At 41.1% G+C, this 22,119-nt stretch overlaps 1 protein-coding gene across 1 annotated transcript; it reads right to left on the bottom strand.

The window, feature by feature from the left end:
- Window positions 1-4,153: 4,153 nt before the first annotated feature.
- Window positions 4,154-18,671, bottom strand: LOC123511812 (SPARC-like). The gene is made up of 9 exons (XM_045267847.1): window positions 18,360-18,671; window positions 12,027-12,094; window positions 10,918-11,007; window positions 10,462-10,636; window positions 9,894-10,009; window positions 8,676-8,822; window positions 7,071-7,273; window positions 5,540-5,687; window positions 4,154-5,009 (listed from the first exon to the last, which is right to left on the bottom strand). Exons 2-9 carry the CDS (start codon window positions 12,090-12,092, stop codon window positions 4,959-4,961), a joined length of 996 nt encoding a protein of 331 aa, XP_045123782.1. The 5' UTR covers window positions 12,093-12,094; window positions 18,360-18,671; the 3' UTR covers window positions 4,154-4,958.
- Between the last annotated feature and the right edge of the window lie 3,448 nt (window positions 18,672-22,119).

Genomic DNA, 22,119 nt, shown 5'->3' with positions numbered 1-22,119 from the left:
TGCCTGCATATTAATCTAATATCAGTATCACTGTCGCCGGTTTTCTGCCTTCGGAACATGTATAACCACTTTACCTTTGCATATGTTCACTATATCTTCATCTTATCTTATCAAGTCGCTATCTCAATAATAATATTTGTCCAATATATAAATACATACACAGACGTATATATGTATATGCACCTTTTCCTATATCCTCACCGCAACCTTTTCCAATATAATGAATATCCTCACCGCAACCTTTTCCAATATAATGAATATCCTCACCGCAACCTTTTCTAATATAATGAATATCCTCACCAAAACCTTTTCTAATATAATCAATATCCTCACTGCAATATTTTCTAATGTACTCAATATCCTCATCTCATGTTGACAACAGCTACTTAGTGCACCTTCAACCAATTTACTTAATCTTCCATCAATATGACTGTCTGTTGCGCCAATTTCAAGATTACAATTTGCAACATTTGGCAATTTTTTTTTTTTTTTGCAATGCGACAATTGTGCAACATTTATATCCCACCGCTGCCACCATGTTGTGTTCCGAGCTGTTGCACGACGTTGCACAAATTCTCTAGCTACTGGTTACTTACAGTCAAAGGTTTTTTCTATCTTTAATTAACAAAAATAATATCTATACATAAGGTGTTCGATACGGCGTCGACAATATAACAATCACAACTCCTTCTGTTGTCTTCACTGCGAATCACTACAATTTCTCTTACAAACATCCATAAGAATTACTTTAATCTCGCACATATTCTCACATCAGAACGGATTCCACCTCAACATCGTCCACTTTATCTTCATGACGTATTACAATATCTGACACCGTGCTTTATTTATCAGTAAATCTCATATGTAGTACGTACAATATTACCCCTTTTCAACCAGCTACCCGTATATAAGAATAACCTTTACTGCAAAGAAAACAAAACAAAGCACTACGCTTCGTATATAAAGAAAAGTATCCTTCCACCCGAACCATAGAAGAACTACACACACTCGCCAACCTCAACCCTATCAACATAACACTCCACACAAGAGGAAATCAACTAAAAAAAGAAACTACTATACACACTCAAAGACACTACATACAGTACACCAACACAATACATGAACACCAACATGACAGGGAACACGGCTGCTTTAAGAAACCTATCAACAAATTAATCAAAGAATCACCAGAGCCAATATACGTATAGACAATTAAAACAAACAACTATCATTATCATTTAACAATTCAACAACATTTTTCTCTTCTACTTTCTTTCATATCTTCACCAAACCTTTCATCTTCCACTTTTCTACCACTTCCTTCATCCTCACTGTCTATTCCCCCAAATAAAAATAAATAAAAAATAAATAAATAAAATAATCAGTGCAGAGCCTCATGCAAGACTCTCGTGTGGACAATTCACGCTTCAGGAATGGCTTTGGCATTATTCTTATCCTTTTAAGCAAGACACGCCAAACAAGCCTAGCATCCCTAAGCTAACACAAACAGGCGTGTGCTTCAACGTGTTGTTCAATCATTAGTATTGTTTTCAAAAGTCACAGAGGCGATTAATTGAACTTTCATTACTGTTTCTTCCCACCTATGATGTAAACTTTTTCCACGATTGTGCAGCATCATTATTACTGCTTCTTCTTCATCTTCTTCTACTACTACTACTACTACTACTACTACTACCACTAGCCTGCGTCTCTTACTTCAGTCAGCCTCCCCCCCTCCCTTCTCTCTCTCTCTCTCTCTCTCTCTCTCTCTCTCTCTCTCTCTCTCTCTCTCTCTCTAGATATTGTTTCCTCTTCCGGTTCTCTAAGCGATATTACTTATACCGAGAAAAAAGCGGCGATGAGGAAGAAGAAAGACAAAGATGAAGAGAGAGAGAGAGAGAGAGAGAGAGAGAGAGAGAGAGAGAGAGAGAGAGAGAGAGAGAGAGAGATTGCGTCTTTTAAAAAAACACAGTACTGTATAGCAAACAAAATTAAATTATACCCATACTCCATCATAAATAACGCCATAAAAGTTAATCCGACAAAGAAATGTGTTGTTCCTGCCTGTGTGTGTGTGTGTGTGTGTGTGTGTGTGTGTGTGTCACTCTATAATAGGGGTTGTCAAACTGGGGTTGGGGTTAATGAACCGCAGTGGTTCACAAGAAGGTTTCCAGGGGTACTTAGCTGGATGGTCTATTAATGTCTAATACAGAATACCACTGCATATTGAGTTGGTGTCAGTCACCAAACTAACATTTTGTTCGATGTCAGATTACTTGGGGCTCGGGTAAATAGATGGTCTTGTGACTCAGGGGTTCTTAACGAGAAAGAGGCTGAAACCCTCTGGCCTAGTGTTTCTGGGACTATCCTTATGGGGCCCATACACGTTCAAAAAGCGTAAAATTTTGCATCAAAATTTTTATATCAAAATTTTGATGCAAATTTTGAGTGTGTGTAGGACGTTTTGATGTAAAAAAAAAAAGATTTGAAGCAATATTTTGATTGATCAAATCCGTTTGATATCTTTTGACGAGTCGTCAAATTTTTTATGCGTGTGTGGGCTCCTGTCAAAATTTTGATCAAACTGTTTAGTTCGCAGGTGACTGACGAAGAGACAGGATCGCCATGTCTGCGAAGAAGGAGGCCGAAAAGAATTTTTTTATTTAAGTTTTAGGAGTGTATCGGACCTTGCCAGCCTTGTGGAGAATTAAGTCGGATGATTATAGCAATCGTGCTAAGAAAGCCGAGGCCTATGACATTCTACTGCAGAAATATCGTGAGCATTTTACTTCCGCCACAGTAGAAGATCTGAAGAAAAAAATAAATAATCTGCAAACAAATTATCGAACGATGGCGCATCCATTCGAAGGAAGTTACGGAAGTCCCCTGGTTCGTTAACACGTAATTCTTGGAAGAGGTTGACGTGTCCGTAGGTTTCCCGTTTTAAAAACCAGTCTTTTGACCATTTCCGACGTTTACCAGGAGGTTTATCAGAGTCCAATGCGAACACTAGTGTCTATGGCCACTGATGCATCCATGTCAAAGATTTTGACTATACTAAATTTTGATGGAAAAAACGCCTACGTGTGTGGGCAATTATGCATCAAAATTTTGTATTAATGTTACACGTCAAAATTTTGATGCAAAATTTTGACGCTTTTTTTAACGTGTATGGCCATCTTTAGTCTTGACCGAAACCAACTGCCAACCGCGGTGAACCCCTCGCCCTACAAGGGGATATAATTTTTTTTTCTTATGTTATGGATGGAAGCTGAAATTTGAGGGATTTAAAAAAACCTGCAGGACGCAGATTTCGACACATGAATCCCGGACATGCCATACTGGGCCCATACATCCCAGACGTATGGGAATCTTAATAAAGTAATGGCGGTGTCGGAGAGCTGAATACTATTCCGTGTTCTCTCATTTCTCCAGTCATCACTAGTGTCCTACGCACCAGAATCACCACACAGCATTGCAGAACATTAAAGTATCAGATGTACTCACCGCACACTCCAGGAAGAAGAAATACGGTTCAAAATGTAGAAAATCTTAATGTAAACACTTATGGAAGTCACCCACACACGCACCGATCTCACAGACTCGCCAGTCGCCAGTCACCGTCGCCACCACAGGTCATAGATAAACAAGGAGCTCCCATCGAGGATCAGCTGACGCAATCTGCGGCCATCTTACCGCTCCGCTCTGCCCATACCATACCACACTGCACAGTCACAGGCAGCAGTCCAGCAACCCGCCACACTCACCACTATGTTTAGCACTTACTCTCAGCCTCAAGTGATCTGTTGAGAATACCAATTGTTTTGCTAGACCTAGAGAGCGAGGAAAATATATATTGAGCCCCACTTCGTCGCTATGATGGATCTTAGCCAGCTGAGATCAGGAGGTTTGAGCAGCGGTGCGTCGTGAGGAGAGGAGTGTAATATACCAGCAATGGAGGAAGGACTTGAGCTGGTTACGACTCATCATGGCGACGAAACAGATTACAACTTATGACCGCGACTGTACGTGAAAGTGAGTGCGGGTTGTTCACCGTGTGACCACTGCCGTGCTACAGCAGCAGGTGATGTCCGGTACACACTAGACTGGACATGCCACTCTGGCTGGTGTAGGGATACATTTTGACAAGGTATAAGAAAAGCAGTTTATTTCAACCATTACATAATAGAAACAGTGAGGTCACGAAAGTCACTTAGCACAGTCTACTGGTCAGCGAAGAAAGAGCTTCATGCAGACGATAAAGATTTATAAGATGAATAAAAAGAAAAAAAATTACATTAAATTTAGCACCATTAGGACTGACTTAAGTTCACAACTGGCAGTGTAAGTTAAGTAACTACGTAAGAAGTGACAAGTACTGAGTGCTGGAGCGGACAACACATCAAGGCCTCACCCCACACCACCACTGGGCGGGGTGTCAACTGTACAGCCAGGAAGCAACGTACACCTAAAGGTTTAAAAGATAATATCTCCTTCAATACTCTTCTTGTCATTGTATCTGACACAAGGTGATTAGACTAGGAAGTTAAGGTACAAGCTCAAGTGTGACTCCTTTACAATAGCACTCCACTCATGAAAAGCCTCATTGTATATAGCAGGACGTGCTAGCGGCGTCCTGCAGCACGTGGCATCAGGACATTACTCTGGGGTTGTCTTACGGATCATTAGAAACAACTACAAGCATAAAAAGATGCCACTGTTCAAAGGTAAATATTCCAGACTTTATATTCGTTGACAAAAACATGCATATACTAAATGTATAATACATATGCACAAATATGTATTGGCTCCAAATAATACATTCATCCACGGGAAGATCTGATTGATTACACGCAGTTCTTACTCTGCTAATTTTTTTTTTTTTTTTCTGGGACTATGGTGGATGTTTAGCCGGACCGGCCACCTTTCCACTCACTCAGTAGATGTCAGCACCAGACTTACTCCTCACGAATGCCTTCGCAGAAGTTCTCGAACTTCTCCAGGTCATCCTGTGGAGTAAACAAATGGTTATGCATTTCACCTGACACCCGTGGAGAAGCGATTACACCGCTGGGCTCACCAATTTACTACATTCATGGAGTGTATTTAAAAAAAACTATGTAACAAGTTTTGGACAAAGAAAATAAATGTATTGAAATGTCTTGCTATGAAATGTTCCTTTTTTTCACCTTTCTTCATTTCTTCGAGGAGATAAAAAAAATAAATAAAAAGATGTGGACCCACTGAGGTGCCTATATCTTTTCATCTCCTTATGGAGATGAAAAGATATAGGCAAAGTAAAATTATTTCAATAGTTTTTGCAGATTTTGGCACGGGGGTTAGCCGACCCCCCTAAAAATGAATAAATAAATAGATAAATAAAAGACAAAGTGATAAAAATAAAAGAAAATGAGTAAATAAATAAAAAGGACCTTCATTTGTCCCAACCTCCTCTCATTGGTAACGCCTTATCCTGCCTTCAGGTGAGTTCGTGTTTCCTTAACGCCCCAGAGCAGGAAGACTGGTGCTATTGACTCACCTCGGACAGCTTGGTGCACGTGGCCCACTCCCTCAGGGTGATGGCGTGGTCGTCGTTGGTGTCGCAGGAGTCCAGGAAGGTGGCCACGCAGTTCTCCAGGGTGTAGAGGGGAGCCCTGATGGGGAACAGCTCGTGCCGCGACACAGCCCTGGGAGGAAGGGAGGTGAGAGGCACTTTTACATCATAACTGCCATGTTCTAAAACTTCTGGGCCGCACTCTATTTCAAAAGGCTCTAGTGGAAGTAGCATGGGTTTTTAAGGGTGTTTTTTTTTACGATCTGATAAATTAATCCTTTCATTAGCATGACGCGTTGTAATATTCATTCTGTTTACTGTTTAGTGATTTTATACAGCTTCAGAAACTTATGTGGGATTAGATAAGTAAAGACTCTGGCCATTAATCTTCTGACCTCCATAAACCCTTTCTAATGTAAATAAAATCGTCAATTCATATCCAACTCATGGCAAAGTTGCGTCCCAGTACTGAAGGGGTTAAAAGAACTTCTACATTACTAAAAGGAAAAACAGTCTGTGGCCTCTGAATAGGCGCTTCATCCTTGTGGTGAAACTTACAGCACAGTGCTTCCTAGCCATGTCTGGTATACTCACACACACACACACACACACACACACTCTCTCTCTCTCTCTCTCTCTCTCTCTCTCTCTCTCTCTTAGACCCATTTACAGAAGCCAAGGAGATAAGCAATACATAATCATCCTCCAACTACGACTACATTTATGAAAACTCCCTTGAAAGCACAAATAACATTGACTAGAGCGTGTTGAAAACTAGTAGCGATAAGGAACAGATAAGTGAATAGATAAATAGAAAAGAATGAATAGACAAGACTTCAAAGCAGCTAGGAACATTGCCCAAACATTTCCCTATCAATTCTTCACCACACTTTCCGAACCAGTTAAAAAATAAGAGATGAAAAAGTACACGCAGATGAATAAATAGAAAAAGATGAATAAGTAAGACACCAAACAGCTAAGAAGACTGCTTAGCATTTTCTTCCTTTGCAGTTCTTCACCACACTTACTTTTTGAACCTGTCAGGAAAATAGTACAGATAAAAAAGGCAACATGAATAAATAAATAAGCACATTAGTAAACAACACATCAAAACAGTTAGAAATACTGCCTTAACATTTTCCCTCACAATTCTTCCAGTTAGAAAATAGCGCAGATGGAAAAATACACCCAAATAAGTCATTTAAATAGTAGAGATGAGAAAAATATACATAAATAAGTCAATAAATACATAAAAAGATAACAAGGCACCAAGCAGGATTAACCTCTTCAGTAACATGACGCCTTTCCATATTCAAGGTATTTGGTAATTTTATACAACTTCAGAAACTTATGTGGGGGATTAAAATAGTGAAGACTCTGGCCATTAATCTTCTGACTTCCATACACCCTTCCTAATGTAAATAAAATCATCTAATCGTGCCCAAAACTCAAGGTAGAAATGTGTCCCTGTACTGAAGGGGTTAATGTTTCTCTTACAACTGTTCAGCACACTTACTTGTCCTTGGGGTGGGAGTCAAGTTCACACCACTTCCACACAACAGCATAGGACCACTGCTTCTTGGGGTCCTCCTCCGCCTCCCTCTCCAGCCTGACGTAGTGCTCGCTGAGGGTGTGTCTCTCCGCCATGTCCCTCATAATATGGAACAGCCACTCACTCATGCGCCTCGGGAAGTCCTCCAGCTCCTCATCAACGCACTCCTGTTAATGTAATGAGTGCACTTGAGAGTAATGTTAATGGAGCGAGTAACCAGAGGAAAAAAGGGTCATTTAAGTGTTTTTTTATGCAAGAGGGTAAGCCGGCCAAGGGCAACAAAAGATAAAAAAAAGAGGCCGACTTGAATGCCAGTTCCCTTTAAATAAAAACAAAGAATTAGCCAAAAGTCCGGGACAAATATCTTGAAACCTCCCTCGTCAAAGAAGTCAAGTCGTATGAAGATGGACATGTAGGTATATCAAACTACTACTCGTTCATGACCTGGGTTTACTTGTGTCATGTTTGAATTAATGTACTGAGTGTATCTGAGTAATGTTAAAAAAGCAGCTATGTATTGCACACATCTTAAACTACTACTCACACAGAATTCAAGTTTAAATGTCATGTATGTATTAATGTAGTGAATCTGAGTAATGTAAAAAAAATGTTATGTATTCTACGTATGTTAAACTACAACAATTCAAGTTTAAGTGTGTCATGTCTCCTGTTAATGTAATGAATGAATCTGAGAGTAATGTTAAAAAAGGTAATTATGTATAGTACGTATATCAAACTACTGCTCATACACAATTCAGGTTTATGTGTGTCATGTCTTCACTTACATATCTTTTCCATACGAACACTTAAACGCACTTCTGTTAATGCACTGGCTGAATGAGTGTATCTTAGAATAACGTTTACGTAGCGATTCACCATGAAAAGTAGCTATGTAAGTATATTGTAAGCTATCAAACTACTGCTTACACACAATTCAGGTTTATACGTATGTGTCATGACTTCTCTCACATATCTTCTTTCTAAACACACACGTCAAGTAAACATCTTACAGTCTAGTGTTCCTTATAAACTTTCAAATACTTAACCCACTCTTCTTTAGACACAGGGACTGCCATTGGCCTCTTGCAGTTTCCCTTCCTATATTCTTAGATTGTACCTATAATTCAAGCAAACATTTCCTTAACCGATTGCTAACACTCTCTTCAGCATTCAGAATGGGTATAAATATTCACGTAGGTACTTGCAAACAAACACTTTACTTTGCACACCCATCACGAACTTGTTCCCTTCTTATTTACACTCGGTTCCTTTCATTTACTTACTACAGACTCCTTGACCACTTGCTACAACATTCAGTATCGATACCAACAAGCATAAACTCTAAAACACTTCACTTGCAGCAAAACAACCACGCACTTATCCATTTCATCCACTTCATATGTTTATTCAGTTCCCTTCACCCACTTAATGCAGCATCTCATAACACTCCCTATAACATTCTGAACAGGTACACTCACATGTTCTCAAACAGGCGCGTCATTCAGCAGAAGACATACATTTAGCCAGCCACGATCATCTCTCCTAGTGTGCACAGTCTAGTTCACTTACCGGGATCTGCTGACACTCCCCGTAGTACTCAATGTGGACGTGCTTGTTCTCTGGGTTGAGGCAGCTCTGGTCCTCCTCCTCACACAGACACCGCTGCCTGTACAGCTCGCAGTCAGACATCCACGTTTCGTTGTAGTTACTGCACACCTGAAATCATTATTGTTTATCTCTCTAATGTCAAGAAGATGGACTGAAGCCAAATAGATACGTAACCAAAGACCCATCACAGAGGCGACACGTAGTCTGTCAGTGAAATCTGCAGTCTTTCCTAGGGACCAACTGTGGACCAAGCAAACTGGCGAAATTCCTGCACAGCCACGTAAGATTCGGTCCATGAACTATCCGTGACCGGCTCAAAGTGTGTGCGTGTCACGCCACGAGTATAGTCAAAGAGCAGTCCATGATTGGTGAGTGACTCGCCCAACTGGTTCTGGCTTGACCTAACTGGCCTACAACTGGTTCAAACTCGCTTGCATTTGGAGTTCAAGTGTGTATCGTTGCACTGATGCCACGCCATGCCGCCAAGTGCCAACAAGCAAGGACAAGAGTGGTGGTGTTCCTGCTACACTCATTAACGCCATCGACAGGGCTACACCACCATTCAAAATGGTTTTTTCTTTCCACCCTGCAATAGGTTAAACTGTTCCCTGTCTATGAACTATTGTCATCGTCAGCAGCAGCAACAAAGCTAAGACAAGCAAGCATGATGCAAACAGTTTCTATCCCCTCTCCCCACACCGGTCACAAAGGACTTGCAAACTTTATGCCAGTCAACCATAGAACTGCAACACTCGCTTTTTGTGGACTACACTCGGCCACTCAATCCTGCCAAGACCTCGATCAGTCCATACCAGTCTTTATGGGCCGACTGCAGACTGGCTCTTATACGATACTAATTAGTAAACCAGTCAGTCGCTCGGTCCGTTAGTAAGTAAGAATTATGTATATGAAGGAGTTAAAGAAGTAGGTAAGTGAAAGAGTTAAAAGTTGATTCTTAATGGAAGAGGAGAAACAGGAGGTTGATTTTGTCTTTCACCACGGAAGAAATATTTACGAACCTAACATAAGAGTAGAATTTGAAAAAGTTGTAGGCTATCAAAGGAGAAAATTTATCCAGATGAGAGTTATTGATGATTAAGAGAAACACTAGTATGGCATCTGACGTAGAAACAACAACATGGAGGTCAGTCACAAGGCACATAAGGAGGGCAGACTCACCCTGCGCCGCGCATCTTCCTCAGAGTCACAGGCATTGTTGCACGCACACTCCCCGTCTCCGTTGTCGTTCACCACGCACATCCTGCCGGCGCCGCAGTACACGCCCAGGCACCCATCTGAGCCAGGAGGAAGGAAAGGCGCTGTGTGGGAATCACTGTGCACATGTTCATAATATACGCAGATTCAGGGGGAGTAAATTGATGAACTGGAAAAATTACTTCGGTATTTTGTTTATATGGAGGAATTACTACTATTACTACTACTACTACTACTACTACTACTACTACTACTACTACTACTACTACTACTACTACTACTTTTACTACTACCACCACTTCTACTACCACTACTACTACTACTACTACTACTACTACTACTACTACTACTACTACTACTACTACTACTACTACTATTACTACTACTACTACTTCCACGCCTTTCACCACCACCACCACCACCACCACCACCACCACCACTACTACTACTACTACTACTACTGATAATAATAATAATAATAATAATAATAATAATAATAATAAGACAACGAAGAAGAAAACATGACTCTTACCTCCAGGAATTTCTTGAGGCTGGAATTCCTCAGGCACTTCCTCCGCCATCTCCTCCTCCTCCTCCACCTCCTCCTCCTCCTCCTCCTCCTCCGCTTGATCCTCCGTCATCTCCTCCTCCTCTGCCATCTCTTCTTCCTCCTCCTCTTCCTCCACAACCTCCAGTTCTCTCTCAAGCTGTAATAAAAGAAAATGTGTCTTATGAGAAGTATTTTTAATGGGGAGCTAAATTATAAAACAATCAGAACTTATGTAGTTAAGAATAATATGAAAAAAGTGTAATTTATTTATAGATATGCTTTTTTATTATTATTTTTATTATTATTTATCTTCATTTATATTCATTGATAATATTGACGATGGTTCTTTGTTTCGATGTTGGGTTTTATTTATTTCATCATCTATTTGTTTGTTTTATGTCTACGTATTTGTTTCATTGATTTATCCATCCACTTTACCTCTTCCTCCAGATGCTTCAAATCCTCGAGCTTCTTTTCAATGTCCTCGATGTGTTTCTTCTCCGTTTCCGTGGTGGCCTTCTTGTGGATCTTATGAAAGGTGATGAATCAAATAAACACACACCCTCACACACACACACACACACACACACACACACACACACACACACATATGGTTGCAATGAGGAAAAAATATGTGTGTGTGTGTGTGTGTGTGTGTGTGTGTGTGTGTGTGTGTGTGTGTGTGTGTGTATGTGTCATGGGAAGTATAATGATATCTGCAGAAGGAAACTCACCAGCCATCCTGTCCTGACTTTGTAATGTTATAACACACACACACACACACACACACACACACACACACACACACACAGACACACACTTTCTCTCTCTCTCTCTCTCTCTCTCTCTCTCTCTCTCTCTCTCTCTCTCTCTCTCTCTCTCTCATACACACACTAACAGCCTATATAGTTCAGTGAAAGTTGTTAAGGATTACTAAATAGTGTTCTCGAATTTTTAAGTGGCACTATAACAATGACTCTTCAATACCAACAGCAGAATGAAAAAGAAAAAAAAAACATGAAAACTCAACTAGTTAATGACAACAACTTGAAACACTTCCTGGCCGCACCTTCAATACATTTTAAAAGACTCTACATCAAGTTACACGGACTTTTCAAGGAGTTTTTTTTTATCATTTAATTGACAGGTTAACAAGATTCCTGCATTGATAACGTGGGAAACACTTGAGAATCCCGCTGATCAATTCTGTGGCCTTTGAAAAGAGTCGTGGTGAGAGAGAAACCTTTCTGAATACTGGCCTTGGATATCTTTGTGTCCAGCTGTGAAGAGAAACAGGGTAGGATGTGTATAGGGAAGAGTTTAACCCCTTCAATACCATGACGCGTTTTCATTTCTATTCTGGTTACTATTTGGTGATTTTATACAGCTTCAGAAACTCATGTGAGGGATTAAGATAGTGAAGACTGGCCATTAATCTTCTGACCTTCGTATATCCTTCCTAATGCAAACAAAATCGTCTTATCACAGCCAAACTCATGGTAAAAATGTGACCCAGTAGTTATATGACAGCGCCTCCGCCTCAGTACCTTTGCAACGTTGGCTGACGCCCCCACCACCAGCACCGCCACCAGCAGCACCCACAGGAGCCTCATCTCTGCAATACAAAGAGGAATGTTGAGTGAATAGTGAATAATAATGATGTTAATAATGATGACAATAATAATAATAATAATAATAATAATAATAATAATAATAATAATAATAATAATAATGATAATAATAGTAATAACGATAATAATGAGAAGAAGAAGAAGAAGTAGCAAAAAAGGAAAAAGAAGAAAGAAGAAGAAAAGCAAGTAGAAAAAAGGAGGAGGAGGAGGATAACACGAATAGGAAAAAAGATAAAAAAAAGAAGAAAAAGAAGAAGAAGAAGAAGAAGAAGAAGAAGAAGAAAAAGAAGAATAGACAAGAAAAGAAGATGAGGAAGATAATGATGATGTTATTGTGATGCGATAAAGAAAATGATGACAATTAACAACAAGATGAACCAGAATAAGAAAAAAAAAAGCGAATGAAAGCAAAAAAGGAAATGAAAAAAGAACAAAACAGGAAGAACAAGAACAAGAAACAGGCGGAGGAACAAGTAACCCCGTAAGAAAAAGGAAATAAAGAAAGAAAACAATAAAAGTAGGAACAGGAAGAGGAAGCAAGTACTTGATACAAATCCTAACAATAATAATGGTGATAATGAACAAATACACGAAAAAAAAGATATAAATAGTAGAATTGAAGAAAACTACACTTTATTTACAATGTCAATTTAATCTAATTCTCAACACGGCAACACCACGAGCCTTGAAATACGAGTGGGTGGCTCCTCCTCTCCTCCTCCTCCTCCTCCTCCTCCATGCGTGAGTCTGGGAGTGGCACTGAGGCTGGTGTGGGAGTCTCGGATATGCCACGTGGCACTCTCAAGAACACACACACACACACAGACACACACACATACACACACATAAATTTGATCACGTGATTAGTAGCTCATAAAATTACAATGCAAATAAATGAAGAAGAGAAAGAAGTAATAGTAGTAGTGGAAGAAGAAGAAAAAGAAGAAGAAAAAGAAGAAGAAGAAGAAGAAAGAAGAAGAAGAAGAAGAAGAAGAAGAAAATGAAAAGAAGAAGAAAAAAGAAGAAGGAGAAGAAAAAGAAGAAGAAGAAAAAAATAGTAACGAGAACAAGAACAGTCACAAGAACAAGAAAGAGGGAGAGAGAGAGAGAGACAGAGAGCGAGAGAGGGGGGGGGGGGACGAGACATAAACAGACATTCCAAACGTAAACTCAGAAGACGCCTAGATAGAACAGGTCTTTTGATGTAATACGCTAAAATTATCCACACAACTAAAGCTTCACTCGCCTGCCCTCCTCAACAGCGCTGTAACTCACTGAAGGGAAGGACAAAACGAGAATTTAATACCTTACACACAAAATACACACACAAAAATAGATGTAAATGGATGAATGTGGTTTAATTTGGTGATTTTGTTTATTCATTTGTATTTTTGTCAAGGATAAAAGTGCTGAGAGAGAGAGAGAGAGAGAGAGAGAGAGAGAGAGAGAGAGAGAGAGAGAGAGAGAGAGTGTGTGTGTGTGTGTGTGTGTGTAAATATTCCGTCGTTCTTATGTGACATCTTAGTTGCGTCCTGTAAACCTCCATGTATGACAGAGAGAGAGAGAGAGAGAGAGAGAGAGAGAGAGAGAGCACCCACCCACTTATCCACCGACTCACCCATCAATCCACAAACACACACACACACACACACACACACACACACAGCTATCACGACACCACCCTACGCTGACCTTACCATCTGAGAAAGAGAAACCAACGAACGAAGCAGGAAAAAAAAAAAAAAAGAAATGAAACTTAAGCCACAGAGCAGCATTTTACACTTCCCCCGGCCAGCAAACCAGCCACCCGTCAACAGGAAACACATCAACACACGCATGCACGCTCACACACACACACACACACAAGGTAATGCTGAGGTTATGATGAGCAAGGCCAGGTCTACAAAACGCTGGTGATGATGCTTCCTGTGCCTCTGTCGCGCCAAGGTCCGAGAGATGAAGGAGAGAAAAACACATCCAAGACTCGTGACTCAGAGCTAATCAGAATCCTTCCTCACTGTCTTGTTGATTCTGATGAGAGAGAGAGAGAGAGAGAGAGAGAGAGAGAGAGAGAGAGAGAGAGAGAGAGAGAGAGAATGTTGCAATATAGATCAATAATGAATTAGGTAGTAAATAAGTGTTACTACATACTGACAAAAGATAATTACATATGAAATAAAAAAAGAGAGAAGAAAATGCAAAGATAGAGGACGCTGTATGTGTATAAAGAAAAGGAAAAATAATGAAAAAAGTCGCAATAGTTACTGGGTCAAAGTACGATAATTACCAACACAGGAAACATTAATTGACTGCGTACGATAATCATAACATCTCAGCTTCCCAGACCAAGACCAGGAGTGAATGAACAGAGAGAGAGAGAGAGAGAGAGAGAGAGAGAGAGAGAGAGAGAGAGAGAGAGAGAAATAATACGAACAAGAAATAAAAGAAGGGATATAATTAAGATTGAAAGAGAAACCAAAAAAATAGAAAGAGAAAGAAAACAGTAACATAACAAAGACTGGAAGAAGACAAACATAAATTAAGTTGAAGGAAGAATCAGACATAAAAGCGAATACCGAATAATTAATACGTGAAACTCAAAAAAAAAAAAAAAAAAAGAATTAAAAGAACCAAGATAATAATAAAAAAAATGAAAGAAGAGAAAAAATAAGAAAGAAAGAGAAAAAGAAGAACGAAAACGATGAAACAAAGACGTGGAAGAGAAATATAAATGAAATAACAAGGAAAAGAAGAAGAAAAAGAGGAAGAAAAAGAAGAAGAAGAAGAAGAAACACACACACACACACACACACACACACACACACACACACACACACACACACACAGGCGAATAATGAACACTTAACGGATAGAGTTCAACAAATTCTGCGCAGATGAACGAACGCGCTGTTGCTGCGAAGGATTGGAAGGAAAACAAACGTACCACATGAAGGAAGGAGGCTGAGAAAGATCGAGGAAGCGCCGCCCTGCCACTCTGCCACCCTGTCACGCTCCTTACCAGAACAAGGGCGCCTAGTGTAATGACCCTTGACCTGCTCTTGCTGTCACGAGTTTTTTCCTTGACGAGAGAGAGAGAGAGAGAGAGAGAGAGAGAGAGAGAGAGAGAGAGAGAGAGAGAGTATTCGTTTTAGTTATTTTTTCTATCTATATTCCTCAGAGGTAAATAGATAGACAGATAGATAGATAGATAAATAGATATATAGATAGATAAATAGATAGACAGATAGGTAGATAGATAGATAGATAGATAGAGAGAGAGAGAGAGAGAGAGAGAGAGAGAGAGAGAGAGAGAGAGAGAGAGAGAGAGAGAGAGAGAAGTGTTCTCTAGCCATTTTTTTTTATCAGGGTTCCTCAGGGAGAGAGAGAGAGAGAGAGAGAGAGAGAGAGAGAGAGAGAGAGAGAGAGAGAGAGAGAGAGAGAGAGAGAGTTGGGTTTCTATTGGTTTCATTATCTCTCTCTCTCTCTCTCTCTCTCTCTCTCTCTCTCTCTTTCAGTTTACATTTCCCTATCTCCTTCCTGCCACGCCACTCTCAGATCACGCCTCGCCCTTTCCTCCCTCCCTGTCTCACTTTCTTTTTAGCCTCCTCTCCCATCTAGTGACTCGAGTGCTCCCTTCTCTCCTCCTCCTCCTCCTCCTCCTCCTCCTTCCCTAGCTTTCATTATCCTCACAGCCGCCTTGCCACACTCCACATTTGTCATCATTATTGTTATTATGTTCTTCTAGTTCTAGTTCCAGTTTTTTTGTTTTTCTTGTTCTTGTTCTTCTTGGTCTTCTTCACCCTCGTCTCCTTAAAGTTGTTCTCATTGTTATTATCTAAGTGAAAGGGAAATTAGTGTATTTTGTTATCATCATAATTTAAAAGTCGTTATTTTGAATTCATTGTGTTGTTTCTACCTCATCAATACATTTAAGTTTAATTAAGATGGATTTTAGACTTCATGCCTCCCCACCTCCTGCGTCCTCGATCGCTGCACAAGGCATTCTTCTTTCTCTCACTCTTATTCTCTCCACCTCCCTCATGCTTCTATATTCCCATCTATGACCTGAACTCATTTAAGATGGAGTTTCAGCTCAGGGACTGGCAATTCAGTAGGGTATTTTGTTTGACCATTTTTTGTTGTTCTTGGCCAGGTTTTCTCTCTCAGGCAAAAAAGAGTGATATGAAGAAACAGCATAGATGATAACAATACACCCAGTTATCCCCTTGTTTGTGTGGGCGATAACAATTCTTAGCTTTAATCGAAAATGCTGATCTCGTCAAGCACAGTATTGAATGTAACGTTGAATCATAAAGAGAAGAATGGCAGTATAAATTTGTACTCAGGAAAGGATTCAACAGCTGTATGAATGAGAATGACAGGTGCGTGTAGGTAGGAACGAATGCATTACTCAAACGCCGTGGTACAGTGGAACCATGCGTGCTTTAGGGTTCGAGGGGTCTCCAAGCGCACGGGTTCCAATCCTGTCCACGGTCTGAGTGTAGGTTGGGCTTCCTAACTCGGGGCAACGGTTTCCTAGCGGGTGGGCTTTGAGATAGGAGGTACCCTAAAAAGTGTCCCCTTTAACCCATAAATTCCCGTGAAAAGTGCACATGGTATAACTAAAAAAATAAAAAGACCACGTGAAGGTTCCTGTTGGCCTCTTCCCGCTTCCCTTAACCCATTCACTGCCATTTTTTCTTTTTTTTGTCTGAATAACAGGAGCAAACTGGCCAAGGGTAGCAAAACAAACAAAAAACCCACTTAGCGTCAGTTTAACGTCCCCCTTTTTTTTTTTCATACCTCTCAATCGCCAGGAAGGTAAACAAAGATAATTCCCAAATGTACTAGTCATGACGGCGGGGCTTTAAAATGCAAACACAGACATCCCATACAGGTGACTAGAGACGGGAATGCTCAGAACGCAACGAGGTGGAGAGACTGATGCGGAGAAGAGGTTAAAACGAAGCAGCCTTGTGTGGTTATCGCGAAAAAAAAAAAAGACAAGAGAAAACAAACACGTACAAACACACATATACACCCACACACACACACTGTTCTCGTTGAAGTGGCACGGGCGGTGTTGAATTGAGATGAATATGCTTGTATGCTAAAAGTAGGTGGTCGTAGTACAAAGCGTTGCAAGTGGTCGTGATTGTGTTGTGGCTATGGGTTGTAGTGGTAGTAGTAGTAGTAGTAGTAGTAGTAGTAGTAGTAGTAGTAGTAGTAGCAGTAGTATTAGTGATAGATATGGTAGCTGTGGTGGTGGTGATGATGGAGAGAACAAGACAGTAGTAGAAATAGTAATGGTAGTTGTAGTAGTAGTAGTAGTAGTAGTAGTAGTAGCAAAAATAGGAAGTTCTGGTGGTGATGGTGGTGGTAGTGGTGATGAAGGAAACAAAACAGTAGTGGTAGCAGTAGCAGCAGCAGCAGCAGCAGCAGCAGCAGCAGTAGTAGTAGTAGTAGTAGTAGAAGTAGAAGTAGTAGTAGAAGCAGATGTGGTGATTGTGGTGGTGGTTGTGATGGTGGTGGTGGCGGTGGCGGTGAACTTGCGGTGGGAGAACAAGGCAGTGTTGTAGTGGTAGCGGTGCCGCTCACTTCGGCATCGAGGTCACACGAGGGTGCCAGAGAGTGCCAGCCTTGCTCCTCCACTATTTGTTTTCCTCCTAGTTAACACAGGCACTGGTGAAAACAATTTAGCCGACTCAAGACATTATGTAAATACGTTCTAAAATTACTAATGTGGATCAGAATTTTTCACACACACATACACACATACACACACACACACACACACACACACACACACACACACACACGGTCGCAATTTCAAGACACTTCACATACGGTATAAATATGAAGAGATCCACCGTACAGTCCCTTCTCATCCTCATATGAACAAAACATCTGCTAGCTGCGACCGTTCCCTTCCCCGCCCACCACCGCCCACACGTTTATATCCGCCCTCCTCTCCTTTCCTTCTCACGCCGCCTCACGTACACCCCACAAGACGAAATTACATGATCAATTTAACCAGTTTTTCCACTCACGCTCACTCTCATTACATCTGACCCGTGCGCAGACTGTCATGTCATCGCGACACAATAGGTGACGATGCCTCCTTTGTATTCACAGCTCGGGGAGACACCGTAGCTTTCAGACTGAGAAGATGTGAGACCGTAAGAATGCTACGCGTTTACCTGTGAGGTGAGAAGCACTTATCTATCTCAGTGGTGCTCGTGTACTCACTGGGGGAGGTGTTGTGTCCCTCTGGAGTCTGGCAAGGGAATGAAATGGTTCACGGTCTGCCTCGGCGGGTGGCTGGGTTCGTCTGGGGCTCTGGGCAGCGCCTCTCCTCGGCCCGGCACCGCATTCACAGCCCACACAGGCGGCTGACAAGAGTTGCCACTTCGCCAAGACAGAGAGTCATCAGAGGCGAGATTGCAGGATTAGTGGCACGCTCAGGGTTCATGGACCGCAACTATATACACTGTCTGCTGTCTGGTCTGCCCTGCCTCGCATATTTTGACAATATGCGTGCAGCAGTTTGGGTTATTCATTGAAACGCCTACAGTTGTATCCCACCGCTGTCCCTCACTGTGCCCCACCCTGCCCCTAACTCACCCACTGCTGCTATAACCCAGCTATGAAACACTAGGAGCACATCACCGTGACACTCAGGGTAGAATACTTCGCTAACACAAGTAGATCAGACTCAGATAAATAGTAATATCTTTAATGCATTGAGAATATCGGTGTGAAAGGGAAAGGTGGGACGGCGAGGGCACGGTGGTAGGACGGGGGAAGGCGGGGAGGACAGGGTAATGGCACGGCAAGTAAAGACGGGGAGAGAAAGTGCAGCTGTGGAGATGAGGTAGATGAATCACACATCACATCGCCCGCAAATGTCACTGTACTGTAGCGGCCAAATGTCCTGTAATATGCACTCATTTCCACTGTGTGTGTGTGTGTGTGTGTGTGTGTGTGTGTGTGTGTGTCCTCTGAGGTCTGACACTCTCCCTGCATCTCGTTGTAGGCTCCAAACACATCAGATGAGACAATAATGAAGGAGTGATGTTGCTGGTCTATTGGCTATGAATGCACAACCTACATTGTTTTCGCCTCATGTTCTTGAAAGTTCAAAAACAAAGAAAAGCAAGAAAAAAATTCAACATATGGATTGTTCTAACCAGACAACAGTCTATCCTAATATCTTTAGCTGACATGACATAACCACTTTAATGTTGTATATGAAGGTTTACAAGGCACCGTGGCCAGACGTGGTTGCCTTGTTGCCAGGGTCCATGTAGTACGTGTGACGGGCGAGTGACAGGTGATGGGTGCCACTTCGCCCTCACCACGCGGCAGGGAGGACTCAACTTTCTCGTTACGCGCAGATAATTTCAGGGTTAAAGAGGCAATGGCCAATGGGCTATATTCTACTTGCAATTCCACTATGCTGAAAACTTGTAGTTGAGGTGAAAAGAATTTTTAAGAGTATTTCTTACGGTTCTATTAATGAATAAAGATTTTTACTTTTTAACAAGAGAAACATTCTTGAAAACCTGACTAATCACCTTTGTGGTCTGAGAAAATTGTCGTGGTGAGAGAACAAAGCGTTTCTGAATGCTGGGTAATGGGAAGGAAGCTCTCCCTTGTGTTGTGGGCAGGTCAGGCTTCCCTCCAAGGTGATGAGTGACTATGGAGTGCCAGGGTCCCCGCAGTGCCCTGTGTGGCAGCCAGGAAGGAGCAAGGGTGGCTGAGTGTCTTGTTACCGAGGCGGTACTGTACGTACACCCAATCCGGCCTCTGCCCTTCACCAGGCGAGCACCACAGAGGGCATGTAAGGGCATGTCTGCGCTGAAGGTGAAATGGAGGACAGCCTCGAAGTCTGCCGAGAAGGGGGGGGGAAATAGAGCTACAATAAGAGTCACCAACATCGTGTGGAAATTTTTCAGTAAACATTTCGATTATCAGATCGTGGTTAGGGCCGAGGCATTTGTCACAGCATGGAGAAAACGGTGGGCACAGTTGGCTGTTCATGGGTGTGGTGCCGTTACTTATTCGTTAGTTTGTTTGGAGAAAGAAAGTAAGGAGCAGAGGCAGGAGAGGGCAGGGCGGGACGGGACGGGGTGCACTTCTGGGATAGCAATCACTGTCACGGGTCACCTCACCGGCCGCCGCAGCCCGCCCCAGCTAGATCATTCCAGCTGATGCCGGCCCAGCCTGCGTGGCTCCCACGGAAAATAGGTTAAGTGTTGGTAACGTGAAGAAAAAAACGTAAGCCGTGCATTTAGATCTACGATGCTTTTTTTTTTTTTGTTATCTTTATTAGCTAGTTAGTTGTTGATTGACTAATCAGTTTGTTAGCTAATTCATTAGTTCGTTTGCTTGTCAGTTTTCTGTTTTCATTTATTTACACACACACACACACACACACACACACAGCAGTGCCACCATGTGCAACACTGGGCCTCTGTGCATGGTTTAATTAAGCAAGGGAATGACTAATCAAGCTTAGGAATTACTTATATATATATATATATATATATATATATATATATATATATATATATATATATATATATATATATATATATATATATATATATATATATATATATATATATATATATATATATATATATATATATATATATATATATATATATATATATATATATATATATATTTTATCAAAACTTATTTCTGGTCAATATAGAATTACAATGAAGTGTTTGATAACCGAAAGCGAAGTGTGATAAAACTTGCCTAATGAATGGCTTATCGTTATTTATACGTAAACATTCCTACTAGGAGGAGAGGGGGGGGAAGGGTAGCGGTTAAGTAATATGTTGTAAGCAAATTCTGCACACATCAGTCTTGTCATAAAACAGGCGATAGAACAAATTCAAGTGCAAGAATTGGGGAACAAGAGAAAACAAACAACAAATTTTTTGAGAGATTAATTTCCTTTCACTGCATATCTTTCGTAGCTACAGTATTGTATTTCTTGTCTGAGGCGTACTGAGAGATGGGGCGAGACCTGAAAATACCGCCCTGTAAGTAATAAAAGAGTGAGATTAAATATAATACACTTGTTTATTATGTATAGATATATCATACTATTCATACATGAACTTTAAATCAATATTTTGCACGCTTTCAATTTTAGTCTAAAAAAAAAAAAAAACGGTTTGAAATTCGATATTCTGAGTAGCCTCGCTTGTGCCGCCCCTGAGAAATGTGCCCCCTTGGGCATTCGCCTCCGCTCGCCCCCTATCACTACGCCACTGTTTCTTGCTACCCTCTGCATGAAACCACAAAAATCCACGATACACTGTTATTTCCATGGCTACTGTACTTCTAACTTGCTAACTACTTGAATATATCTTCCTTCTCTCCACAGCAAGGAGGTTAGATTGTCATTCAGCCTCCTTGCTTCACAGTTTCTGCTGTATATAACTCTGCATACTTTCCTTCGCTACAACTCTGTCCATCTCCGTAATGCAAGAATTTGCCCTCGATCATTCTTTCATTCCCTTCTCAGTAAAGCAATAGTTATAGTACCTTAACTCTTTCAGCTTTTAAACTTACATATTCTGGAACTCGCAGTCTGTTTCTATTCATTCATTCTTTTATCATTATATTATTTTCCCTTCCTAGGACATTATACATGACAACTTCCGAAATAAATAGTGAACCCGTTTGGAACAGACGACAGACAATGACACAACTGCAAATTATGGATGATAAACGAAGGCACGGCAAAGAGGTAACTAGGTGAAATGATAAGATAAGAAATATTGCCAGGGTATCGCAGAAGAGACGCGCACCTAATAAAGATAAGCTGAGGGAAGGAAGCTCTTTGGCCTGAAAGCGTCATAGCCGCTGATGATGACAATGATAGTTGGGTACACGCATGAACAACTGACAGATACTCACGAGATATTAATTTTAGGTGATATCATAAGGTCTTCCCTTTCTAGGCTACTACAAAATTAAATAG

This window comes from Portunus trituberculatus, chromosome 32 (genome assembly GCF_017591435.1).
Source record: "Portunus trituberculatus isolate SZX2019 chromosome 32, ASM1759143v1, whole genome shotgun sequence".
Taxonomy (NCBI): domain Eukaryota; kingdom Metazoa; phylum Arthropoda; class Malacostraca; order Decapoda; family Portunidae; genus Portunus; species Portunus trituberculatus.
Note: the sequence above shows the minus strand (reverse complement) of the source record. Positions and strands in the feature narration are given on the sequence as shown.

Excerpts from the sequence above, each read along its gene's own strand:
- LOC123511812 (XM_045267847.1), bottom strand. The coding sequence starts at position 12,092 with ATGAGGCTCCTGTGGGTGCTGCTGGTGGCGGTGCTGGTGGTGGGGGCG. Across the intron at positions 11,008-12,026 it reads CGTCAGCCAACGTTGCAAAG|ATCCACAAGAAGGCCACCAC; the intron begins GTACTGAGGCGG and ends ACCTTTCATAAG. Across the intron at positions 5,010-5,539 it reads CGTGCACCAAGCTGTCCGAG|GATGACCTGGAGAAGTTCGA; the intron begins GTGAGTCAATAG and ends TTTACTCCACAG.